Raw genomic sequence first — 27,127 nt, 5'->3', positions numbered from 1 at the left:
GCTGCCTCTCGGGAGCAAACTCACATCCATAGACTGATGGTAAAATTCCGCTGACGTCGTGGAATATTCCGAGTTAGTTAGCTCCATGTAACAGGGGCTGGAAGATGAATTACTGTCCTACTGAAGAACTTCTTGAGGTAACAAACATGTCTGACTTCCCAGGCGATAAACCCAGGACCATGAACACACGGCTGAGTCATGGTGTTTCGTTTGTTCAACCTCTTTATCGCATGGTGTATAAGAGGAGTGAATTTGTTTTTTCCAGCTGATAACTTAAGCTTGAAGATATCGATAACAACTGGAACAAAATCAACAGAAAGTAACAGCACATCACCATCTAACTTCTCGTCGCCGACTGATTTCTGAGAATTTAAATTCCCCTCAACACCAAGATTGGAACCACTTCCTCCGCAGTCCGGTCGTACCAAACTGCCATGTTGTAATGAACGAACACAACCAGAGTGGATTGTAGAACAGTCCAACTAGAGCAAATTGAAACGGGAATGGACCTCTGAAGCTGACAGAGAGGGGCGATACCAGAGAGCATGCGCTGTGGTGCGAACCGAGGGAGCGGTTTGCATATCTGGACGGTATCTGGCGGCACGAGACGCTAATGGTTCGCGGCGTCGATTACTCACGCGGTTGCGGCGAGGTTTCGCGTACCTCCTAACGAGCGCAGATAGCGCAGGAATCCTCATAACATGTCATGTTACATGCGTAATACAGCTCGAGTGACAGATGAAGTACTCGTAAGCGGCTGTACTTTTATCGGCCAAGGATGAATAAAAAAGTAAAAGGAACTTACGCATCTCCATAGGAGAGCAGTTATAAATCTAGTAAGTACACTAAATACCATACATCTTTTTTTAAACTGCTCAAGACAAGTCTTTCATGTTTTTTGATGTTACGTTCTTATTGCTTTGACCAAGTGCAAACGTAATATAACCGAGGTATAGGCACGTTCAATATTGATTAACGCACGAAATTAGGTACCTGTACACATCCTCATAACAAGTTAGGATAAAAATCAGAAGTTGTAATTTCTAGAGTTATACGCCCATCTTTGAAGATTTTTAGTCACCTGAGAATGTACGACTAAGGAAGTCGTTGCATGCCGCGCCCTCGGCAAAACCGAAAGCATTTGTCTCTTTGCTTACTATATACATAAATAACAACTTAAAAGTTTCATGAAATTGCCATAAAACAAAGAAATCAGAAAAAACCAATACCACTGCCACTGATAAGTGTTTGACTTAGTAGACTTCTTATGGCCAGGAATGTCGTTTGTGCCTGTGCTAATCTACTTTCTATGTGCTCCTTCCTTAGTCTATCTTGCTTTCAAGATAGCTGAATTACTTCACTCTTTTTTTAATAAGTCACCAATTTTAATGTTAAGTTTACCGCTAATCTCGTTTCAACTATTCGTCATTTCTCTCGTTTTTCTAAGGTTTATTATCAGTCCTTATGCAGAAATGATTTCATTGTTCATTTCATTCAAGATGCTCTGTAATTTAATACGGGAATATTATCATTGATGTACTTTCACCCTGAATTTTAACCTCTCTTCAATCTCTTTTTTTTTTTTTTTTATTTCCGTCATTCGGTAGACAATTGAACAGTAGGGGCGAAAGCGCGCATCCCTGCCTTACACCCTTTTTAATCTAAGAACTTCGTTCTTGGTTTTCCATTCTTATTTTTCCCTGTTAGTTCTTGTACATATTGTACCTGTATATCATATGTCTTGCCCTACGGCACGCCCGTATTTTTCACAGAGTTTCGTACGTCTTGCACCATTTTACATCGTCGAATGCTTTTTGTAGGTCGGCAAATCCTATGAAGTTGTCTTCTTTTCTTAAGTCTTGTTTCGATAAACAAGCCCAAAGTCGGATCTGTCTCTCTCTCTGACCTATTTACGTTTCACCTGACAGATCCTCAATTTTCTTTTCCATTATTCCCCACTGGACACGCTATATCTGGGTAGTTTGGATCTATATGTCTTATCCAACCTCAGACGTATTGTAAGTTGGATGTTACTTATATGTTTTCTCCAAGGTGATACAATTTTATGAAAATACTTCTTGAGAACGTCATGGAGCTCCAGTGCTCACTGCTTACGCAAGACTTCATAGCCGTGCTCATTAACATTCTTGTAATTTTCTGCTGGTCATCTTCAAGAACGGCCATAATTGGGAAGTCAAAGTGATCGTTTACGCGGAAGGCCACCCTCATTCTCACGCTTCCCTCGGTGCATAAAAAGCGGACGCGGTCTCGTCGCGTAAACTGATCGGTCGCTGAACTCGCCGGCTCCTCCCCACCAGTGTTTACCTGACAACACAGTACAGCCAGGGACGCGAAACCCGAGCAGATCGCCACTGGAGGCAAGCGCTGTATAACGGTGCTGGCGGGAGGCGGCGCGCGAGGAACAGCCGACCACGTGCGTGTGTTCGGCGCATGCGCAAAAGCTTTGCTGCGGGGCGGGGGGGGGGGGGGTTGGGGGAGGAATTAGTAATTCCGTTGGGCTCGAGTGACGCCCACTTCTTGGTAACTAGATTTGCAACTCAAACTAGAATTTACTTCTGACAAATTGCGTGGAGTTACAGGTTCATCAGACTGTGGACAGGGAAACTGTTACGAGGACAGTGATGTCATGAGACCGAAGCGCTATTTTTAGGTGTACGATGGCCGAAAGGAAACGACCATTTCCTTGCATAATGCATCATTCCGACATTCGTCTGTAGCGAAACAGCGAAACCATAGTAGACCAGATGAAGACGGTCGGACGTATCTTTCTAGCCAGTTATTCCCCAATGCGAAGCCAATAGCCCACTCATCGAAGACCAAAAAAATGTTGAATACTGAAAAAATTCACGTAGTCCCCAATTTTTGTACGCTGGGAGGAGAGAGTGTCCTGAACAACATACTAAAAATCCTGACAGGTAGGATATGAGCGTGCCGCTAGCGTCTTGTGTGTGAATTGCTTTATGGATGTATTATTCGGGAACTCTTCTACACCGCTAGAGGAGAAATTGATCCTTAGTCATCCTGTACGGCGACTGTAGTGTTTTTTTTTCTGGAAATGTAACGAGTGCTGCTGGCTTTTGAGTTTACCGACAGCACCTCCCCAAAATTTTTGTCGAAAATAACTTTACTGAGCTCGTATTCATATAGTGGAGTTCTAAGTGTGCACCTATTTTCAGTTGTTAACTGAGCTATTACGTAAAAAAGCTCGAGAGCTGGAGCTGTCAACTGTCTGCCACACTGAAGAGCTTTTCCGAAGTGTAACATGCTGACAACATAAATTCGATAATGTCGATTTCATTGTCTCCAGCCGGCCGGTGTGGCCGTGCGGTTCTAGGCGCTTCAGTCTGGAACCGCGTGACCGCTACGGTCGCAGGTTCTAATCCTGCCTCGGGCATGGATGTGTGTGATGTCCTTAGGTTAGTTACGTTTAATTAGTTCTAAGTTCTAGGCGACTGATGACCTCAGAAGTTAAGTCGCACAGTGCTCAGAGCCATTTGAACAATTGTCTCCATTATCACTGTCTGCAATACTTCTCACGGTATGAGCGGTATCAAATGCATCAGCCCGGCCTCAGCTCTTTCAACATCTGAAGAGGCCCACAGGCTCAAATTGTCTCCCCCTGAAACAGTAGTAGACGGCACAGGTGTTATGGAGCTTCAGATATTTCAACACATGTCAAGTAATGCATTACAGCAGATAGCTGTTCTACATTTAAACGTGATCCTAATCCTATCTCATCAGAAATATTGATACCCAACTTGCAGTATGGACTGTGGATGTGTGATAAATGTCTTCACTCAGTGCAGCCCACTCTACAAGTACTAGCAATACCTGAATGGAAGAGATTTATGCAGCCTACCAGTAACACAAGTAATGGTGAGAGAAGAACAGTAAATTTCTGGTCATTTATTAATTTAGCACACTGGACTCGCATTCGGGAGGACGACGATTCAATACCGCGTTCGGCCATCCTGATTTAGGTTCTCCGTGATTTCCCTAAATCACTCCAGGCAAATGCCGGGATGGTTCCTTTGAAGGGCACGGCCGACCCGTCCCTGTCCTTCCCTAGCCCGATGAGACAGATGACCTCGCTGTTTGGTCTCTTCCCACAAACAATCCAATCCATTCATTAATTCACCGCCAAGTGACTGCAAAACGGTAGTAGTAAGACCTTTCTTTACGTTGTAGTCAAGTGAAGGGAGACTATACAGAAGACATGTAGCATTAAAAGTACCATCTTAAGTTTTCTTTACTTTTTATTAATCCAGTTTCCAAATTTTTTGACCTCACGGGAGTACACACAGTGTAGCACATCCGTGTGCCCCTAATCCCCAAAATATTTCTGTCTTGAGTATAAAACTGTTAACGGTTAATTTTCCAACGAAAGATAGAGCAGTGCGTTTGTGGGTCACGTGGGAGTGCGGACTGCGTAAAATGTGTTACATGTTAAGAGATGCCAGGTAGAACGAATCTTAAGGGAATGGTTCAAAATGGTTCAAATGGCTCTGAGCACTATGAGACTTAACTTCTGAGGTCATCAGTCGCCTAGAACTTAGAACTAATTAAACCTAACGACATCACACACATCCATGCTCGAGGCAGGATTCGAACCTGCGACCGTAGCGGTCACGCGGTTCCAGACTGAAGCGCCTAGAACCGCACGGCCACACCGGCCGGCTTTAAGGGAATGGAATTCATCTGCGAATCAAGTGGCTTACAAAACTTTCGACCGATTCTTGTCTGTTCCTCATCAGTCTGCGACCCTTGCAGGTTGCATTATTAGAAGGCATAGACAAGATCCAACGAAGAGAGTCGTGGTTCGTCACGGGATCGTTTCGTGCGTATGAGAACGTTACTGAGATTCTGCAAAACAGGTGTTGTGCACCATAGTGAGGTTTACTGTTGAAATTCCGGGAGAGTATGTTCCGGGAAGAGTCGACGACGTATTAGTGTCTCCCACACACGTCTCGCGAAACGACCCCGACGACAGTATTGGAGAAATTAGAGCTAATACGGAGGCTTACGGACAGTCATTCTTCCCACGCAACATTCGTGAATGTAACAGAAGTACCCTCCACCACACACCATCATGTACCTTGCGGAATATAGATGTAGATGTAAATTTACATGTGCTTCTGATACGTGAATAACCTGTCCCTGCCTTCACATCGTGTTTGTAGTGTCTCCACACTGTACTATGTACAATGGTGTGCAAAACTTAAGGATGAAAGTACTTTAAATTTCCTTTACTTTACGTCTATGGTCACAATTTCTTTTTTTTTTTTTTTTTTTTCATCAGGCTACCGGTTTCGGTCTATAATGACCATTTTCAGATCTGTTTTATTAAAGATGGCCATTATAGACCGAAACCGGTACTCTGATGACCAAAAAAAATGTGACCATAGACGTAAAGTAAAGGAAATTTGTTCTATATTTGGGTCACTGTTTTATTAGCGACCATGTCGCAGCTTGGGAAAGTAACTTTCCCATGATACGGCACTGTTTAGTAACATATCCCGATGAAACTTGGATCGTGCATAGAAAGAACTGTTACACTACAGTACAGTACAGTACAGTACAGTACAGAATGAAACTGAAAGCAATACGCCCCAAGACCAACAGAAGTGACACATTTCTTCAAAGACAGCAGTGGCATTGAAGTAACCGCCAATCATGGTGGTCCTCTGTACATTAAAATAGAATGGTCATGGTCCTTAATAGTGTGTGATGTGCGCGGACGGTAATGCATCTCTTCAACATTCTTCAATACTGGTCACAAGTTTGGTAAGGGGATAGGGCGTTCCACCGATCCACCAGCGCTGCCGACAAGTGCTGATCGGTCGTTGGTGCATGTGGACGTACTTCAATACATCCCACACGTGCTAGATGGGATCATGTTCAATAATGTTGACGGATGAATTACGTGTTCCCACCTCTCGCCATATGAGGGTACGTTCAGCATTGTCGAATAGGATCGTTTTGGGGGACTGCGTGTTACGATGCAGGGGAGGCATAATGTCGCATAGGCGTACTGGCCTCCATATATTTGAACACGGTACATTCACCAGCCAACGTTGTTGTGATTCTGCTCTCCTTACGCGTGTGCATCATTTCAGGGGTGCATTCGGGTCTGACTTCACTTTTATCGTTGACAACGCGCGTCCACATTGAACAGGTGGTGGACCTCCTTGAAGGAGAGTACGTTCTGGGAATGGACTGGCCTGTACGCTGCCCTCCCTCCCCCCCCCCCCCCCTCGATTAAAATCCCATTAAACACGCGTATGAAGCGTTGGGTATACGTATCGCAGCACATCCACATGCACCAACGACCAACCATAATTCGTAAAACACTCTAGTGGAGGAATGGAACGCCCTCTCACAAGAACTCATCAACCTTGTGACCAGCATAGGTACACGTTTCAGAGTACGCACTGCTGTCCACGGTGATCGTACACCCTGTCAGGAACTGTTGTGTTGGCAGAAGAGCCAACACCGTATTACTTGTGGGGGCCGAAATGCACGCGTTTCAGCTCACGCAGGCTGGTGTGAGGAGGGAAGGACTCTACTGACGTGAGGTCTGGAACATGACAAGGAATTAGAATTCAGAAAGCGGACGTAATTAGTTTGATACTTAACTTTAATCCATTATGAGGAACGTCGCTCTTGCGCTACGTGATTCACAATCTTATCTGTTCAGAAGACATATAGTAACTGAATATGGCGCCTTGCTAGGTCGTAGCAAATGACGTAGCTAAAGGCTATGCTAACTGTCGTCTCTGGAAATGAGAGCGTATGTAGATAGTGAACCATCGCTAGCAAAGTCGGCTGTAGAACTGGGGCGAGTGCTAGGGAGTCTCTCTAGACCTGCCGTGTGGCGGCGCTCGGTCTGCAATCACTGATAGTGGCGACACGCGGGTCCGACGTATACTAACGGACCGCGGCCGATTTAAAGGCTACCACCTAGCAAGTGTGGTGTCCGGCTGTGACACCACAGGAACCATGTCCCGCCTTTTGTAATGTCCAGGGGACCACCATTAATCGCGATGACTTAGGCGTAATTATTGTCTTTGAATAAAAGTGTCATTTCTATTTGTCTCGTTGCGTATTTTTTTCAGTTTCCTTGTGTGGTATACTGTAGCAGTTCCTTCTGTGTACGGTCCCTCATCGAGCTATGTTGCTTTTCGTTGACACATTACGTGACCGAGCGAGATGGCGCAGCGGTTAGTAAACTGGATTCGCATTCGGGAGGACGGCGGTTCAAACCCGCGTCCGCCCATCCTGATTTAGGTTTTCCGCGATTTCCCTAAGTTGCTGCCGGCCGTGGTGGCCGAGCGGTTCTAGGTGCTTCAGTCTGGCACCGCGTGACCGCTACGGTCGCAGATTCGAATCCTGCCTCGGGCATGGATGTGTGTGATGTCCTTAGGTTAGTTAGGTTTACGTAGTTCTAAGTTCTAGGGGACTGTTGAACTCAGGTGTTAAGTATCATAGTGCTCAGAGCCATTTGAACCAATGGAACCTAAGTTGCCGGCCGAAGTGGCCGTGCGGTTAAAGGCGCTACAGTCTGGAACCGCAAGACCGCTACGGTCGCAGGTTCGAATCCTGCCTCGGGCATGGATGTTTGTGATGTCCTTAGGTTAGTTAGGTTTAACTAGTTCTAAGTTCTAGGGGACTAATGACCTCAGCAGTTGAGTCCCATAGTGCTCAGAGCCATTTGAACCATTTGAACCTAAGTTGCTTCAAGTAGATGCCGGGATGGTTCCTTTGAACTGGCACGGCTGATTTCCTTCCCCGTCCTCCCTAATCTGATGTGACCGATGACTCGCTGTTTGGTCCCTTCCTCCAAACCAACCAACACATCATGCGAAACTTAAGTTCGTCATTAAGTTTTTCTCACGAGTATATTCCCTTGATGCCTGGTGGACTTTTAAACGCAGTGTCACGAGTTGTGCTGTAGAGGTTTGGGAGGCCGGACAGCCTCTGGTGGGAGGGCGTGGTCCCGTGGCGGTGGGTGTGGGCGACCTATCGCACGCGGCGTGTGCCCGCGCTGTCACGTCGGGGACGGGAAGAGAAGGAGGCAGGAGGTGGCGCTGCCAGCCGTTGACCTCACACGTGGTCCCGTGGCCGTACTGTCGCAACGCGACCCGCCACAGCAATCACTACGCGCCACTTGTTTACATCCGCTGTTCACACTCAGCTTTTCGTCAGAAGGAACAGCGCCCAACTCTTTCTTCTATTCTGACGGAAATAGGTGTTACACCATGAAGCATCGGTCCAATATTTATCAAGCATTGCGGAGATGTTCATCACGTAACCGGTATTAAATAAATATACTTTCTTTCTAGTCGGAAGTGATGGGCAGTATCAACATCAGTATGAGGCATGGCCTCCACAGTCACGAAATATACTCTTGTATTTGTGGCGTGGGAGCAGCCAGCCTCAAAAGATCGTGTTGAGGAATTTCTTGCCATGTCTGAAACGTATGATGTGTCGTTTATAAGGACTGCTGGCTTTACGCTGGTCGGAAGCAAACGTCTTCCCATGGGATTCCAGATACGACCTCTGGCTAGTAAATAAGGGGTCTGGGCAAGCCATTTAATGTTCCTTTTATTCCCGAAGCCGTTTGTGGTGTAAACTGCAGCATGGGGTCTTGCATTATCCTGATGGAATATACCACTTAGTATCCTCAGAGGGAAGAAATAAAAGCTTGAAGTTTGTCGATGACATTGTAACTGAGACAGCAAAAGACTTGGAAGAGCAGTTGAACTAAACAGACAGTGCCTTGAAAGGAGGATATAAGATAAACATCAACAAAAGCAAAACAAGGATAATGGAATGTAGCTGAATTAAATCAGGTGATACTAAGAGTATTAGATTAGGAAACAAGACACTTAAAGTAGTAGATGAGGTTTGCCATTCGGCCAGCAAAATAACTATCAGCGGCCGAGGTAGGGAGGATGTAAAATGCAGATTGACAATGGCATGAAAAGCGTTTCTGATGAAGAGAAATTTGCTAACATCGACTATAGACTTAAGCATTATGAAGTCATTTCTAAAGATATTTGGCTGGACATGGACGATAGACAGTTTATACAAGAACAGAACACAAGCTTTTGAAATGTGTTGCTACAGTAGAATGCTGAATATTAGGTAGGTGAATAACGTAATTAATGAGGAGACACCGAAAGCAAATGCGGAGACAAGAAATTTGTGTCACAACTTGATTAAAAGAAGGTATCGCTTGATAGGACACTTTCTGAGACATCAGGGGATCACTAGTTTAGTATTGGAGGGAAGTTCAAAATGGTTCAAATGGCTCTGAGCACTATGCGAGTGAACTTCTGAGGTCATCAGTCGCCTAGAACTTAGAACTAATTAAACCTAACTAACCTAAGAACATCACACACATCCATGGCCGAGGTAGGATTCGAACCTGCGACTGTAGCGGTCGCTCGGCTCCAGACTGTAGCGCCCAGAACCGCACGGCCACTCCGGCCGGGATTGGAGGGAAGTGTGCAGGTTAAAAATTGTATAGGGAGACCAAGAGATGAATGCAGTAAGCACACTCAGAAGGATGTAGGTTGCACTAGTTATTCGGAAATGAAGAGGCTTGTGCAGGATAGAGTAGCATGGAGAGCTGCATCAAACCTGTCTTTGGACCGAAGTCCACAACAGCAACATCCTGAGTGTGCCGGCAGAGTTTATGATTGTCACATGTTGGTAAGCATCAGCCTCCAATCAACAATTACCAGACCAGTCCATTTGTCATAGACTCATATCATGATGTCAGTAGTTGGAGATGTGTGGCTCTTGAGAATCGCTGCTTCCAACGACCTTTCACCAGGTCGTCTACGGACACATTGGCGTCGATCAGGCCACCACAGAGAGAACGGAGACTAATCGCTAACACCACAGACGGCCTCTCATAGTCTCCGCTGGCTCTACACTTTGCAGGTCTCCGTTGTCAGTTGTATGACTTCAGTGGAAAACGACAGATGACAACTCGAGGCGTCAACCTAATTTCCAATAATCTGTTCCCGTGGGTTAGAAGCAACTGACTGTAACGTTTGCCCTGCTTGCAGATGTTCTCATTCGAATATTCGTCAGAGTCAGCCGAATAGTCCTATGAAATGCAGTCCTGAAATGCAGGAGGATCTGCAGCGAACTGACGCATGGTGCAGGGAATGGCAATTGAATCTCAATGTAGACAAGTGTAATGTGCTGCGAATACACAGAAAGATAGATCCTTTATCATTTAGCTACAAAATAGCAGGTGAGCAACTGGAAGCAGTTAATACCATAAATTATCTGGGAGTACGCATTAGGAGTGATTTAAAATGGAATGATCATATAATGTTGATCGTCGGTAAAGCAGATGCCAGACTGAGATTCATTGGAAGAATCCTATGGAAATGCAATCCGAAAACAAAGGAAGTAGGTTACAGTACGCTTGTTCGCCCACTGCTTGAATACTGCTCAGCAGTGTGGGATCCGTACCAGATAGGGTTGATAGAAGATATAGAGAAGATCCAACGGAGAGCAGCGCGCTTCGTTACAGGATCATTTAGTAATCGCGAAAGCGTTACGGAGATGATAGATAAACTCCAGTGGAAGACTCTGCAGGAGAGACGCTCAGTAGCTCAGTACGGGCTTTTGTCAAAGTTTCGAGAACATACCTTCACCGAAGAGTCAAGCAGTATATTGCTCCCTCCTACGTATATCTCGCGAAGAGACCATGAGGATAAAATCAGAGAGATTAGAGCCCACACAGAGGCATACCGACAATCCTTCTTTCCACGAACAATACGAGACTGGAATAGAAGGGAGAACCGATAGAGGTACTCAAGGTACCCTCCGCCACACACCGTCAGGTGGCTTGCGGAGTATGGATGTAGATGTAGATGTAGATCTACTCGTGGCACAGTCCTTCTGCCTGCTGCTCTTGTCGCACTGTTTTTCTGAGTCCGTCTCGTCGTCACGCGTCCTTCAATCGTTGCACTAAAGCCAACTCTCCGGACGGCGTGTAAATATGACGTTACTATGTTCCCCATGCCAATGGTTCGACCTTCTTCAAAGTCCGAAGCATCATGATAAGCTACACGTGCACACCTTGAGCGTGCTGTGTTGCGATATCCGTCTGAGAACTTCTAACAACGGTAGTCACACCCATTATATTCTCACACCACTCTCCATCCGCAGGAGTTTAATAACGGATGATCAAGACGTTCGTACTGCAACACTTTTCATTTTCGTCTCTGCAATCCGGAAATATGGCAAGACACAACACTTAAAGTCTTTGTCAGTGACAAAATTTTATATTATAATAGTAGACAGTTGCTAACGTTGCTGAACGAGGGAATTGTACTATTCAACAGTTCTAAGCATCGAAAAATCTCTTATACGACCCGTCTTTTCGTCCAAGTTTTCCGGGATCTGCATTTCGTTAGTGAAGCTCTTCGCTTCATGTTGTCGAACGCCAGGCACAACGCGTCCCCTGACACACCTCGTAAATCAGACAATTAAGTTCTTACCTGTTCTAAACTACTTACAACCGTTTCGGAAAACTGACAACTTCTTGTAGCTAACACTCAGCATCCCATATTTCCGTATATTAAGCACTCTTAACCGACTCTGTAGCTGAGTGGTTGGCATCCTTGCCTTCGATGCAGAAGGACCTGGCTTCGATTTTCAGTACCTGAGGTTTTTTTCTGAGGTAGGGAGGCTTGGGACGGGGTCCACTCAGCCCTTGTGAGGCCAAATGAGGAGCTGCTTGAATAAAGAAACAGTGGTAGCATCAGGATTGACCTACTGGCAATAACGGCTGGAGGGATTTGTGACATGATGATCACATGTCCCGTGATCGCACATCGCTCCTCGTACTGCCTTGTAGTCAGCAGTTGACTAGTCGGAACAGCCCTTAAATAAGACGTAATCCATGAATGGTGTTCACATTTACGTATGAAGCAATCCTAGACTGCATTCGCATATCCCTCCTCCTCTCCATCCTCATAGACGTAGATCCCACCTAAAGGAAATTTCAGTACGTTTCCTCTCCCAGATACCGAAATCTAGGAGGGAATTTGTCGTTCGTATTGGAAATAGTACCTCCCGGATACATCTCTAACAACTCCACCTGGTATACCCATTCTCACCGTTTTCTTCTCACTTTTATAAGATCGCTGGTTTTCGCAGCTGGAGTCAATTTTAATAATATTCTTCTGGTAGGATGACTGAGTCATGAGTTGGCTACTAGTACAGGCAATCTTCAGATTGACGAAGACTGCCTGCACTAGCTGCCGGAATGTTGGCGATTTCATCACATATGAATCGATCACACACCCTCAAGAATTTTATTAGCACCTTTGCAACTTTCTTAAAAACAGCGCCAGAAAAAAACAATTGAATCCATACCCTACACCCGACCCCAAGTCATAAATGACGACCATATCCCCTGTTCTATTCTCCTCCTCCAGATCAGATACCACAGCAGGAGTGGCTCACACAACGATTCGTCACAATCTTCAGTAGTTACAATGCTCACCGTAGCCAATCCTCCTTTACCAACGTCGTCGAAGTCATCATTTACATCATCATAAAAGCTCTCATTGCTATTGCAACATAGCCACTGTGTAAACTGAACGATTTCTTGTTGACCGCATTTCCTAAATTTAGCATTATAAATACGAAAACAAGTTCTCAACTATTTATAGATGGTAACGAACGCTCGAGAAGAGCAAATGATTTCTGACAACCCTTTACGTTACGTATTTGTAGTAAATTTTAGCCACACGTTTTCGATGCTTCCTTCTCTCCTTAGTAAACCTCCTTCTAATTTTTTTAAAGAATACATTCAAAAACAGCAACGGCTATTGACAGTCCACCTCATGGATGGATTTAACTAACAATGAAGAAAAGTGCTTTACAGTGATCTCTAGCGACAGCCTTTTGGACACAGCAACACCTACAGGAGCACATTACTGTGTTGTTTAAACTCTGTAGCTTTGCGACTGTGTACGGTAAAGGTGATGTCCTGGGAGCTCTTCAGAACGTGTTACTCGAGTAGACATGTCTGATCTGTGAAACCAAATACGCAGATCGCATTGCAACGTACCGGTACTCACGTCACATTGCTCTTCACACATTTCCACCAGCAGGTGTCACCACGTCATTAAGCAGAGACAGCTGACACTCAACAGGCAGCTGAGTAATCTCATCTGTCTTTCTTGCGCTTCTCGCTGTCGCGCATATGACGCCCTTTTGGACACTTAGGCTCCTGTAACTGACACCATCTTTTGCCTGCAGAGTGGTCGGGCTTTGAAGCTAAATGAAAGCACCGTCTTCGAAAAAGGATGTACGGTGGTGTTTACTGATAAGACAGAAACAGAACAGTTTGTGAAGAATTATTACAAAGCGAATAGTGCATTCGGTCCAAGAGCAGCTGATAACACGAATATTTTATTTACATCTACTTCTACACTCCGCATGATGTACGATCCGTTTTTTCTCAGATTTTAGCGTTGTTCGTAAATCGCAGAAAGTGGTACGTTTTTTGACACGGTCTGGACCAGGAGCTTTCTGAATTTTATACTTAAGGCTCTCCTCTACGCACAATGTCTTTCTTGTAATGTCTCCCGTTGCATTTTTGTGAGCACTTTTCTTTGAAACTTTTCTACCTCTTCAATCAATCCAATTGGGTAAGGGTGCGAAATCGTCTAACAATGGTTAACAAGTGATGAAACGAGCGTTTTGTCAGCGACAGCTTTCATGCGTAAATTTAGTTCTTTAGGATTCTTACAATAAATTTAAGCTTGTAATTAATTTGCTTTACATTCCTACATGCAAGGTAACATAGGAGCTGTGACCGTCCACGGAAATCGCTGAGAACTCGGTTTCATTTTTCCAGAACTAATCTCTGCTGTTCAAAAGTGCCAGTCAGTACCTGGACAACGCCAGTCTTATATGGCTCATCATACGGCTTAACGTTGACAGTATTAAAAAGCTGCAAGCGAGTTGGTCACCCAGATTACAGAAAACGGAATGCAATGCATAAAAGCTACTCTGTGCCTTCTGTTCTGAATGAAACCGTTCTTGAGCGTTTATTTTACTGTTAAACTCCAGGTATTCTGCTGTCAGAATCATGTGACTAATGAGGCAGTAGACGCTATACCAAACTACAAGCACTTTTCCTTTAATAAGCAGGTCAGCAAACATTCGATAATAAGCAGAAAGGAAAAACTATTAAAGTTTAGGTAGATGAATAATATGTTGTTAACTATCATATTTCAGTTTGTTTCAGCCGTGTACGAATAATTACGTGTCTACAGTGGTGTCTGTTTCCTTTGCAGGGACTGCACACTCAATAAGCGGGAAAACAAGTGGACGGCCGCCAGACCACGTGGAAACGCTGTTCAAGTCCCGAAAGCGGTGCGGGGGAAGACAGATTGTAAAATCCAGTGCCCAAGGTGAGTACCGAATGTACGCAACACTGGGTATCTAGAGGGACAAGACGATTTTGTCTGAATCATTTTAACGATGTGTAACTCAAGAAACTTTTTGTCACACGAATCTTCCGTCACCTAAATGGTAAGGGTTTCGAACTAGACTCTCAAGAGTGGAAAGATGTTTATAAGTCTGTCTACGTACTTTTATTTCTTTCTTTTACAGGCTAGACGTTTCGTGACAAATGATAAATGGTTACAACGCTTTTAAATGGGCCAGTTTTCTAGTATCTTACTTTAGGAAACATTCTGTCGAAGTGAGCGCTAGTACAGCCATGTGGAAGTCTATGTATAAAAAAACTGTAGTCTAAATTATCAATGAAATATGATGAACTGCTTTACGTTAATTACAGTTACGTGACATAAATCTCCAAGGGACACGCAGATTAAGAAAACAGGAACTGAAGGAACACGTTTCCCGCTTGATAATTAGCCTTCTCAACCTGTTACGCTAATTATACTCCCTGGGTTTCACCGTTTAACGTCCTGATGATTCATTAGGCTCAGCTATTAATGTATATTTGTTTATATCTGTTGTTTTTATACCAAAGAAGACACTTTTAATTAAGATCTTTGCGAACACTGCTTCATTAAAGAATTATATCATGCTAGAGCATGATGTATTAATTCACATCAATATACATCTGATGAGCGTGTGACACAGCGTATTGCTCATACGGTTCTGCATTCTATTAAGTAAACAATAAAGCATAAATTTATGCTCTATGTATCGCGAAATTACTTTTGAGAACTTAAAAATTAAAACTTATTTGGCAATTAAGCAATCACTGCTATTAAATTAACTTCCTATCTACATTACTTCTTACTCTGAACATCAACACAGTTAAACACGAAAACTCATGTAACTACACTCTAAGACAAAAAAAAAGGACGCACCACGAAAGAATTATTCGAATGGGACGGAAATCGGTAGATATGATCTACGAGGGTCACTCCAAAAGAAATGAACACTATTTTTGTAAAAATACAGTTTTCATTCTGCTTGTGGGAGAGTTTTACAGTGTGTAGATACATCCTTCCCACTTGTTTTCAAACTTAGTTCAACCTGTTCCCATGAGTGGCGCCGTCACAGCATGTCTTCAAGGTGGTTGCTACACTTGACGTTCGTCAGAAGCAACGTGCTGACACAGAATTCCTGTACTGTGAAAACGAGACAGTGTGAAACATCCACAAGGGGTTGAAAAAGGTGTATGGAGATGCTGCTTTCGATCGCATTTCAGTTAGTCGGTGGGCAAGCAGATTACGTGATGAAAGCGGACACGGCAACATTGAGGATTGTCCTCGCAGCGGCAGGTCTCCTCCTGCACACACTCCAGACAATGTGCAGAGAGTTAACGAATTGGTGATTGCTGACAGACGCATCACAGTGAACGAATTGTCACGCTGCGTGGGGATAGGGGAAGGAAGTGCTTGCAGAATACTGGAAGTGTGGGCGTTAAAAAAGGTTTGTGCCAGGTGAGTTCCCAGGATGTTGACAGTGGCTCACAAAGAAACAAGAAAAACGGTATGCAGCGAACTTTTGGAACAGTACGAGAATTGTGGAGATGAATTTCTTGGAAGAATTGTGACAGGTGATGAAACATGGCTCCATCGTTTTTCACCAGTGACGAAGAGGCAATCAATGGAGTGGCATCATGCAAATTCACCGAAGAAAAATAATTCAAAACCACACCTTCTGCTGGAAAAGTTATGGCTACGGTGTTTTTCGATTCCGAAGGTCTCTTGCTTGTGGACATCATGCCAAGTGGAACTACCATAAATTCTGATGCATTTGTGACGACGCTGAAGAAACTTCAAGCTCGACTGAGTCGTGTTCGAGCACATCGGCAAAAGCAGGATGTTTTGCTGTTGCACGACAATGTACGGCCAAATGTCAGTCAAAAAACAATGGAAGCCATCACAAAACTCGGATGGACAACAGTGAAACACCCGCCTTACAGTCCTGACCTGGCTCCATGTGACTATCATCTGACTATCAACTGAAAGACTCTCTTCGTGGAACAAGGTTTGAAGATGATGACTCCCTTGTGCACGCTGCCAAACAGTGGCTCCAATAGGTTGGTCCACAATTTTACCGTGCGGGTATACAGGCGCTGATTCCAAGATGGCGTAAGGCAGTTGAGAGGGATGGAAATTATGTGAAGAAATGAAAATAATGTTCCTAAAGGATGTATCTACACACTGTAAAACTTTCAAACATGTAGGATAAAAGACGGATTAAAAAAAATAGTGTGCATTTCTTTTGGAGTGACCCTCGTACATGTACAGACAAACAAATGATTACGATTTCAGAAAAATTGGATGATTCATTCAAGAGACAGAGCACCACATATTGAGAAGTCAACAACGCGTAGGTCCTCATTTGGCCCTCGCACAAGCAGTTATTCGGCTTGGCACTGATTGATAGAGTTGTTGGATATCCTCCTGAGGGATATAGTACCAAATTCCCTCCAGTTGGCGCATTAGATCGTCAAAACCCCGAGCTGGTTAGAGAGCCCTGTCCAAAATGCTCCATTGCTCAACTGGGGAAAGATCCGGTGACGTTGTTGGCCAAGAAATGGTTTGGCAAGCACGAAGACAATCAGTAGAAACTCTCGCCGTGAGCAGGAGGGCATTATTTTGCTGAAAAGTAAGCCCAGGAAGGCTTGCCATGAAGGGAAATAAAACAGGTCAAAGAATATCGTCAACACACCGCTGTGCTGTAAGGCTGCCGCTGATGATAACCATAGCGGTCGAGCTATGAAATCAGATGGCACCCCAGACCATCACTACTGGCTGTCTGACCGTATGGCGGCCAAAAGTTAGTTTGGTAGCCACCCATGTCTCTAGAAACGTCTTCGCTGTTCGTCAGGGCTCATTTCGAAGCGGGACCGATCACTGAATCCAGTTCTATTCCAGACAGTGAGATTCCAGGTCGAAGACGTGTCTGGAGACGCCCCAGACAACGGTGAAATTCCAGCCTGACTGTCGCCCGCCCTAAGGTCCGACAGTCAGGAGGGATGGTCTGGAGTGCCATTTGATTTCGTGGCTGGACCCCTTTGGTTGTTATCCGCGACAACCTTACAGCTGTTTTTTTGTTTTGTTTTAGAGTGTATTTGAAATGTTAGCAGCTAGATGTCAAGCACATTTCACTCCTAAGATTAAACTCACATTCTCGTATGGAGAAACAGTGCTCAATGGGAGTAACTAAGCTGCTTTCCATGCAACGTGTCGTAATGGCAAGAAAGCACATATACCTCTGCACTTCATGCTAGCAACAGGTCGCACCATAATGGCACAGAAAGTAGATAGGAACTGAATCGCTGAAAACTGGGTTCTTTTAATTTAAGTACTGACGCACATTGGTCAGTAGCCCTCAGTTTGTTGATGATTCTCACGCGCAACGTCTCGTGAAGAAAGATGTTGCTAATGGACTCGAAGCGAGACAGCCACGTCAGATTATTGTACAGAGATGAGCAGTTGAACATTGCGAGACGCACGCAAGTCTCACTCGTGTCGGGCTTCCACTTCTATAAAAAGGCATTTATTGTCAAAGTCAGTTACGCGCCTGGAAACCATTGACAAGTGAACAGAAATTAGTTATCGTGAGGATACTTACACGTTTTATATAGTCAGGATAAGTAATTGGTGACCATCTGAGGACGCCTAGGTGCCGAAACCGGCTATGATCACACATGAATAATTTATGAAATTGGAGCTGGCACTTTGTCTATAATAACTTTTCCTTTCGTATACCACGAAAAAAAAATTGTCGGTTAAAAAATAGCATGCTGCAGTTTACCGTGTTTGTGTCCGGTGTTTTGTTGATATTCACTGACTCGGCCTACTGTATAGAAATAGTTTATACCGGGCGGGTAACAGCTAGCACAGAAGCGTACAAGCAGTCATTATTTCTTCGGTCCATGCGTTAATAGAGAAACCGTAATATATGGTACAATAATACGTAAGTACCCCCTGCCTTGCACTTCACAATCACATGCAGAGTATATATTCAGATGCAGGACATAACAGGGCGCAGTCCCCTCAATGGTTCGCACATTTTACGGTTTTTTGCGAAACGTTTTACAACAAACATTTGTCAGTATTGTGCTACTGCAGTTCTCATGCAGAGAGCCGTCAAAAGCAGTTAAAGTGCAAGAGAAGTCTACAGGAATGAAAGAACGTCGCATAACCATCTGCTTTCTTTAACCAGAGAGAGGGATTCGTACTGGTATCTGCTTTCACTCATGATCGGTCTTCCAAAAAGGACTCGTCGTAGCAGTCGATACAATATACAACCATGTTACATACCCTTGTGATGCCTCTGTCGTGAAATCGAACCTCAAATTGTGCCCATTAATTTTCTTCTGTCGTTTTCGAGCCGTGTGAAAATATTTGCTACGAAAATTTATGAGATCCCGTGCCCAGTCAGGATGAAGTTTTACACCATTTGCGCGCAGTGTGTCTGCCCAGCGTTATTTTGGTTAACCTTTGGGAATCTTTCCTTAGACATCCGTTGCGCACTCTCTGTTTGCCATTGTGTCATCTTCGGCAAGCAGCACATGCCCAAACCCCGGAAAACGATTCGTCTCGCATTTATTTAATCCTAAATCGGAGCTGTACTGAAGCTTTTTCTGATGTCTTCATTTGACACATGATTCATTCTAATGACATCAGGTATCCTTTGCAATTTCGTTTCCATGACATTTCGTTTATGAAGGTAAACATATGGTATCATACAGCGAGACAGGGTGAACGATTGTGTGCAAGACTTTCAACTAAATGTGCAGCCTCAGGATGGCAATCGTTAGCACCTACTGGCTGTCGAATAAAAGACTATCTCCAGGGGGAATTCTACCAATCTATTACACAGCCATTCGTCCTGCCGCACGCTGGAACACATGACTGCAGTCACAAACCTAAGTTACGCAGCTGTTTGAGATGACATGTTGCCTACCACTAACAGAAATATTTTTGCAGTAAATTCTCAGACCTCCTGACAGCCATTTATTTAGACGGAACTCCCCTCTCAAAGAGTCCGTTTACGGTACAAGAACGTCTTGCCTGAATGTGGAGTATAGAAGCTTCACACAACTATCTTTTAAGCAGGTGTAGCGCGAAGGCCTATTTACTGACAGAAAATAACAACAGCCATTCCATTCTGTGCTGGATCCGTCAGCCGTACAACATTAAGCAAGTCTCATAACATGGCGTGTGTAATAATGGCAAAGAGCAGACTCTTCGTTGAGCAAAATAGCTGCTCAACAACTGTAATCAGGGAGAGAGAGGGAAATGTATTACATTAGACAACCCTGTGTAGGAAGTGCAATCGGAAAACAAACAAAGAAACAAAATACTTTGCTTCCAACTGTTTACTATCCTACTAGCGACTTCACATCGAAGCGGATTTTGGAACAGCAGGAATCCGTCAGTATTATTTTCTTTTGCTTTTGTCGTGAATAAATTGCAAATCTGAATCTTCTGTGGAAGTGCATACAATTTCGTTTGGGTCCTCAGCTGATTAGTTTGATACGGTCCTCTCCTGTGTCATTCTCATCATATTAGAGCAGCATTTATAAATTTACTGATCGCATGTGCCTTGTGGGAAACATTCAGATGGTCCGTTAACATGAGCAGGAATTGGGCTGTAGCTTCTCCTGCTAGGAGAAAGATGTAACCACGAGCTGATGGGCGTGGGTTCGCGTCTGAATGGCCCTGAATGGCTTTTTGCCAAGAGACACTGAAAGCGTTGTTTTGCCTGGTGAAGTCTGCCATTAATCTTCTCCCTGGTTTTAGCTGTAGATGGAGTAACAGTCAGGAAATATTCCATTACATCTATCGAATTTTGACACAATATGTGTGTGAGTATTCGTAGGAAGAGAGCAGCATCTTTTAGAAAATAAACTTTTCCATTTTCGACGCATGCTTTGATGAAAGCGAAGATTGTATCCGGTGTGAGTTTCGAAAGTGTATCATTTGCAGCCTTCTGCTGAGGAGAGCGTCCGAAGGATAGTTTATGTTTCAGACAGTGGGGGTCCAATCCCACATTCACCTGACATGAGAAAACCTCATAAATCTTCATCCAGGCTGGTCTGTGTAGCGAACCATCCCCGGGTATTTCAACGTTGGGAGTCGCTACGATCGGGAATTACAATGCTATGCGTAAATTATCTTTCTCTAACAATATTTTACATTGCAATGGATGCGTGAAACAGATCCTAAGCAGCAATGGAACAAGCTTCAAAAAGTGTATTAACAATCCTTTAGTGCATTTCTGTAAATAAACTGGACAGTGTAAGTGTGATTGGGCGTAATTTTGGTTTCATAAGTTCTCTTTCGAACCACACAAATACGTTATGCGACTGAAACCTCATAAAATGTCTTAAGAAATGTCTGTCAACACTGTCTCCCTACATGAATGAAACTTGAGGCTTTTCACTTTTAAACACAAAACAGACACGCTTTAGCTTTTAATTCATTCTGCGAAGAAACTTGATAGCTGAGTGAAAAATGTACTTGCTGACGCCTGTTACCGGGAGAGATGGCACAGTGGTTTAACATTAGATTAGCATGAAGGGGAGCGAAAGTCAAAACTCTCTCGACCATCCAGGTTTAGAATTTTCATGCAGTTTCTGAATCTGTTCAGGAGAGTGCTGATGGTTCATCTGAAAAGGGACGGCTGGTTTTCTTCTTTATTCTTGTCACACCTGAGCTGCATCCTGAATGACAGTAACATCGACAGGACACTAATCTGCGTTGTCTGCTCCCGTCAGACAGGTATCAGCTATTACGGATTAATCTCTTTATATTGCGACTAGTAGTTAGATGCCGTGAGATGAATAAAAAATCGGTAAATGAACCAATTTTAAAATACGCAAGCAACAAATCTTATTAACCATATCCCTTATGGACATTTTATGAACCCATGGCTGTCTGTTAAACCTAAGTACAGAAAATTACAGCCAGCCACTTTTTTTAATATTCGCTTATGGAGTAAAAAAGTGACTCATTGCAGTTTCCGGTATTTATATTGTTAACAAATTTGTTGATGATTCGCTTACGTAACGACGGGTTTGTCGTGTATTCACATAGGATCTGTAAATAAGGTAATACGTTGTGGTTTCAGTGTTAATGTTTTAGTGTACATTAAGTCAAATACAACACGTAAATTTTCAACTTGCTAAGCATCATATGCTTGTAAAAAAAAGAAAAGAAAAAGGAAGATCAAGTGCTCGAACTTAATATAATATGGCAAAACAATACATACAAAGTAAAAAACAGAATTGTCAGAGACATTAATGTGTAAACGTTGATAGACACACGGAAGGATAATGAAGGTCCTCTGCCCTTAAACATATAGACAGGATTCACATACTAGAGAGATTAAACGAACAAAATGCTTATTAACAAGTGAAGTTGATATGATAGAATTGTTTCGAATTTATTGAAGAGTGAATTGGTTGTTCGTTGAAAATTAGTTCTTAATTTAGAAAGGGCTGGTGTCTTATTCTTATAGACTGTACATAAGAGTGTCTTCCTTGACGTATGTTGTTGTTGGTGCAATTAGTCTTTAGAGGCTTGTTACGTCCACAACGTTTGGCTCTTCAGAATGTCATTCCAGTCGCCGTAGAATCGTGTTTACTCTCAGAGAATATCTGTCGTTGCCAAAGCGTTACTCCTTAATGGTCGGAGAAGTAAAAGTGATGTTACCGCAAACAGGCTCTGCAGGTGTTGACATCGTACAGCGAAATACAAACTGTGACAGAGATACAAGACACTCGCCACGGACTTAATTTCCACCATAGCACGCTGTCTGACGTCAGAGGGCGCAATGCATCGTGAGGTGAGATTACGGTGACGAATGGCGGCGAGCGTGCCGCCTGTACATTAGTTGCAAACAGGTTTCAGGTCACTGCCCTGGCCGCCCTACCACACAAATCCAAGACCGCGCATTCTTTTTCTTTTCGGGAAAGCCGTACCCTAAGTCCGTCGCATGTTGTTTTCTGACACCGTTGGATCCTGCGACACGAAAAACCAATTAGAATATCAGACGATTCTGTAATGCGGCTGCTGCATAAAACGACGTTTTCGTCAGTCACAAGGAACGAAGCGCTCTTATGATGGTATTTTGATGTCAGATGCTGACACTAGTCGAATGCACTTTCGCACATCGTCGTTTCCGCGTTCACGTGTTGCGATACCGTTCCCCTCCCGCCGAAGCCACTAAATGCGCTGTGGTAGTGCAATATGGCCGAGAAGTTTTAGGTTAATTTCCCGGTGGCAGAAAACGTTTTCATCTCTTCTTGTTTGTTGACAAGGGAGTGATAGACATTGGCTCTCAATACTGATCATCATATTGTGCACCAATGTTCTGGATTACACGGTAAATGTATGAATAATGTTCTGCAGAGTGAGCTCATACGACACTCACGATGAAAGTCTATCCGTGGTGTAGTACGTTTAAGTTCCGCAAACCCATTATGTTTCATGTTCTACCAGGACAGGATTTATTATTCTCTCTTTCAGTGCCAACTTCATCAACGCATAGACCAGCGCAGTAATACTCGTTGGTCCAGTCACAGAATGGTTCAAATGGCTCTAACAAGTAAGCACTATGGAGCTTAATATCTGAGGTCATCAGTCCCCTAGAGTTAGAACTACTCAAGCCTAACTAACCTAAGGACATCATACGCCACGCGGGATTAGCCGAGCGGCGAAGGTTCGAGCCCTCCCTCAGGCATGGGTGTGTGTGTTTGTCGTTAGGATAATTTAGGTTAAGTAGTGTGTAAGCTTAGGGACTGATGACCTTAGTAGTTAAGTCCCATAAGATTTCATACACATTTGAACATTTTGACGTCGTACACATCCATGCCCGAGACAGGATTCGAACCTGCGACCGTAGCAGCAGCGCGGTTCCAGACTGAAGCACCTAGAACCGCTCGGCCACATCGGCCGGCGGTCCAGTCACACATATTGTAAATGTTACGCAATGGATTAAAGGAAGACCATAGCGACCACCTTCATTAGGATCTTGTCGAGAGAAAGATTGCAGCAGCAGACATTGAACACACGGGCTCAGCTTATCTTCTCCAGTCTGCAGAAGTCATACTGTTCTAACAGTAGTAGGTTCTTCGAAACGAAGGACAGGACACGCTATAAGTATTTAGTGGCGAAAATAATGTGGGTACTAACGAGAAAGATCGTTTGAAGGTGCGAAGGGGATCAATGTGATTGCCAGGTATCGTGTTCCACCGTGCGTTATAATTGTCTGTCCAAAGGAACAAATTGATTATTTTCTCGAGTGTCGATTGTTTTGGTCTACTCTACAGTTCTACCACAGGAAATGAATGTAGTCCACAGGCCAGGAAATGGTCTGATTTTCGTGCGAATAATTTAGTAATAATTTTACAGATTGCTCTCTGAAGTTTAAAACAAACCACCCTGAGACAAATGGTTCTTGCTGTAGTTAATTTAAGAAATTGGATTTCTGTGGAACAGGAAATCAAGTTGTTGCCTCCTAGCCTGAGAAGGGAACGTGGAACAAATTTGCAGCACTCCGAAAAAAGGCTGTACTGCTGCTATGACAAAAGACCTACTAACAGCCTGTAGAGTTGTCTGTAAATGATTATGCCCCGGAATTAAGCAGCTACAACAAAAAAGAAGAATCGTGCAACGAAAGTAGCGCTGGAGTAGAATTCATTTTTGCTCTAGAATTTACCCTAATACGACAGCAACGAATCTTGAAAATAATAACATGAAATTAAGATAATTTTCGCTAATGCAGCAAAGTAAACTATAACTTCAGAATGTGAGAGATCAATGACTCTTATCCTCTAGAAGGAAACGAACAGTGTGCAAGAAAATAAAATGCCCTCTATACCACTTTTCGCTACGAAAATAGATTATTTGTTGGGACTAGGGGGGTTGATATGTCCGAGAGTGTTAGACTTGTATCTTACATGTGAGTTGCTTAGTCAACCGCGTTTAATAAACCAAAATGACATATCCCCACACTGAAAATTGTACTTTGACACTGATGGCTACCACAAGACTCCAGTAGCGATCGTCATGCAACGCTGTGGCCATCCGTACAACCAGATCTCGCAACATAAATTACGATATCAGGTACATGGAAAATTTGGCAATGGCCAAAAATGTGAGGAAGATCGAGTCCCATGTCAAAGAGTGTCTCGCGTCATCTCCAGCATGCCTGCTGTACATTTAGAGAACCTGTGTATTATTGTATGTTGCTTAAGAGTGCAATGTATGTCTTCTTTGTATGGGCTTGGAACTTCTACAGGCAATTTCTTCGTAAACCAATAAAATTTCATGTACTCTTTCGCAGTGCTGTTAGAAACACATTTCAAAGACAGATAAGTGAAAAGATAAATGACTTCATTAAATTAATTTAATTAATTAAAAACCCAGAGAAGCAGAAGCGGTACAAACAAACAAATCTCCAGTTGCCCGTTGTTCACAGTAGGCCTAAACTATAGTGAAGTGGTACTCTTCACTGCAAAATAGCATTTCAAACTTTCGCTTGCTTATTCTGCCTGACTTTTTAACTGTGGGATTATTTCAGCGGCCAGATAGGTTGACCTACATCACTCAAGCATACGAGACACTCGACTGTAAATCAAGGTTAACCAGCATCACAATCAATTAACGCAGTCGTTTATTGCTGCCTTGGCTGTAGGCAGTAACATATAACCAGTTATACTGCTCAAAGATCCTGCCCTACATCTTACCAACTACATACTGTACCGTGGGTGACTTCTTCCAAAACGTCTACATCCTTGGCCGGTCCTTCACGGAGTTAGCACGTCTGGAACGCTATGATCGTGCCTTCGCTCTTGTGCAAGGTAAAGTCATTCTGTCCAATATACAGCTTGTTTCTGTGGCGGTCGTTCAACCTTCGACAATTCAGGCCGCTGATTTGCACGGAATTCGCGCGCCTAGAGTGGGCTTAGGTGACACCCCCGGGATAATAAGGCCGCCCAGCAGTGTTAGTGACGTCACACTAAGCGGCCCATAGCCGACGCAGCAGTCCACGGACACCTCCGTACAGACGCGCCTGATGCTAACGATCTTCTGTCTGTCATTCAGAAAGGAGCGAACTATAATTCGAACCAAAGACCAAATTATATACATTCTTGTAATCAGCATAAAGGTTCATAACGAAATACCGATTACATATACGGGCAGGAATAAGTTTAATCGATTGAGGAACTTTGCCACTATTTTATAATTGTCAGAACACTATATAGCTTTAAAACTTGCATACAGGTGGTGACAAATGCCAACTGACAGCAGGACTTAACATTTTCAAGCTATTACACTGAAAGTAAATTATCTTAAACACTGTCATACATAGCAAAACCCTCACAACTTTCGTTTACAACAAGGTAACAAGAGTTCGCTTTATCTCATAAAACACATGACTATTGTGAATTTACTCATATGTTCATGGTGACAGCTCTTTTCAAGAATTTTTACAAGTGTATCCCCAGTAATAAAGAATGGAAACAAAAGATAGATATCAAATATTCTCCTTTTAACATAGACATCACTGAACACAAGATTCTGTCTTGCACTGTGATACTAAGGGACTGCTCTTTCCTTTAAGAAAAGCCTGACAATTTGAAGTTCACTCTGCTATTGAAGATACTCTTCTTGAAACAATACTAAAAATGTTATGAAAGGTGAGGAAATGAAAAACAACCAAGTGCATTACATGTAAGAATGTGAGCAAAAGGCTGAGGCTCTCTTTGCTACCGTTTTCAATCTCTCTACAGCTTTTCCACGTAGAAATCACCAACTGCAAGTCTCATTATTGCTGTCTGTTACTAACAAAGTGCTTTTCTATTTAGAAAACCTGACAATTTGATGTTCATTCTGGTACTGAAGATAAACACATTTCAGAGGAGTTCTAGAACCTATTCCTGCCCGTATATGTAATCGGTATTTCGTTATGAGCCTTTATGCTGTTTACAAGAATATATATAATTTGGTCTTTGGTTCGAATTATAGTTCGCTCCTTTCTGTATGACGGACAGAAGATCGTTAGCATCAGGCGCGTCTGTACGGAGGTGTCCGTGGACTGCTGCGTCGGCTATGGGCCGCTTAGTGTGACGTCACTAACACTGTTGGGCGGCCTTGTTATCCCGGGGGTGTCGGCTTAGGCCCCGTTGCATCGCTAGCTCTCTTCTCTCAAATGGTTCAAATGGCTCTGAGCACTATGGGACTTAACATCTGAGGTCATCAGTCCCCTAGAACTTAGAACTAATTAAACCTAACTAACCTAAGGACATCACACACATCCATGCCCGAGGCAGGATTCGAACCTGCGACAGTAGCTGTCGCGCGGTCCCGACTGAAGCGCCTAGAACCGTTCGGCCACCCCGGCCGGCTCTCTTCTCTCAGCGGTGCGTTGAAGGGGTTGCTTTAGACGCTGAATCCGACATGGCCATTTCCAGCCAGCCTGTGGCGTTTGAAAAGTTTGCGACCTTTCGTTTTGCAGTGCAGAGTAATAGTTTACTATTACTATAGTTTACTATTACTCGTGCAATGCAGTTAATAAATGATTTCGACGCTGATAGTCCTCTTGCCTC

At 43.7% G+C, this 27,127-nt stretch overlaps 1 protein-coding gene across 1 annotated transcript in view; it reads left to right on the top strand.

The window, feature by feature from the left end:
* LOC126456102 (uncharacterized transmembrane protein DDB_G0289901-like) overlaps positions 1–27,127 on the top strand; it is a 435,362-nt gene that overhangs the window by 212,633 nt on the left and 195,602 nt on the right. The window contains exon 4 of the mRNA XM_050091858.1: positions 14,364–14,480. Coding sequence (XP_049947815.1) covers positions 14,364–14,480 — 117 coding nt within the window. The remainder of the gene's footprint in view (positions 1–14,363; positions 14,481–27,127) is intronic.

The sequence above is a fragment of the Schistocerca serialis genome, chromosome 2 (assembly GCF_023864345.2).
Source record: "Schistocerca serialis cubense isolate TAMUIC-IGC-003099 chromosome 2, iqSchSeri2.2, whole genome shotgun sequence".
Taxonomy (NCBI): domain Eukaryota; kingdom Metazoa; phylum Arthropoda; class Insecta; order Orthoptera; family Acrididae; genus Schistocerca; species Schistocerca serialis.
The sequence above is the reverse complement of the archived record's forward strand: the minus strand, read 5'-3'. Positions and strand labels throughout refer to the sequence as shown.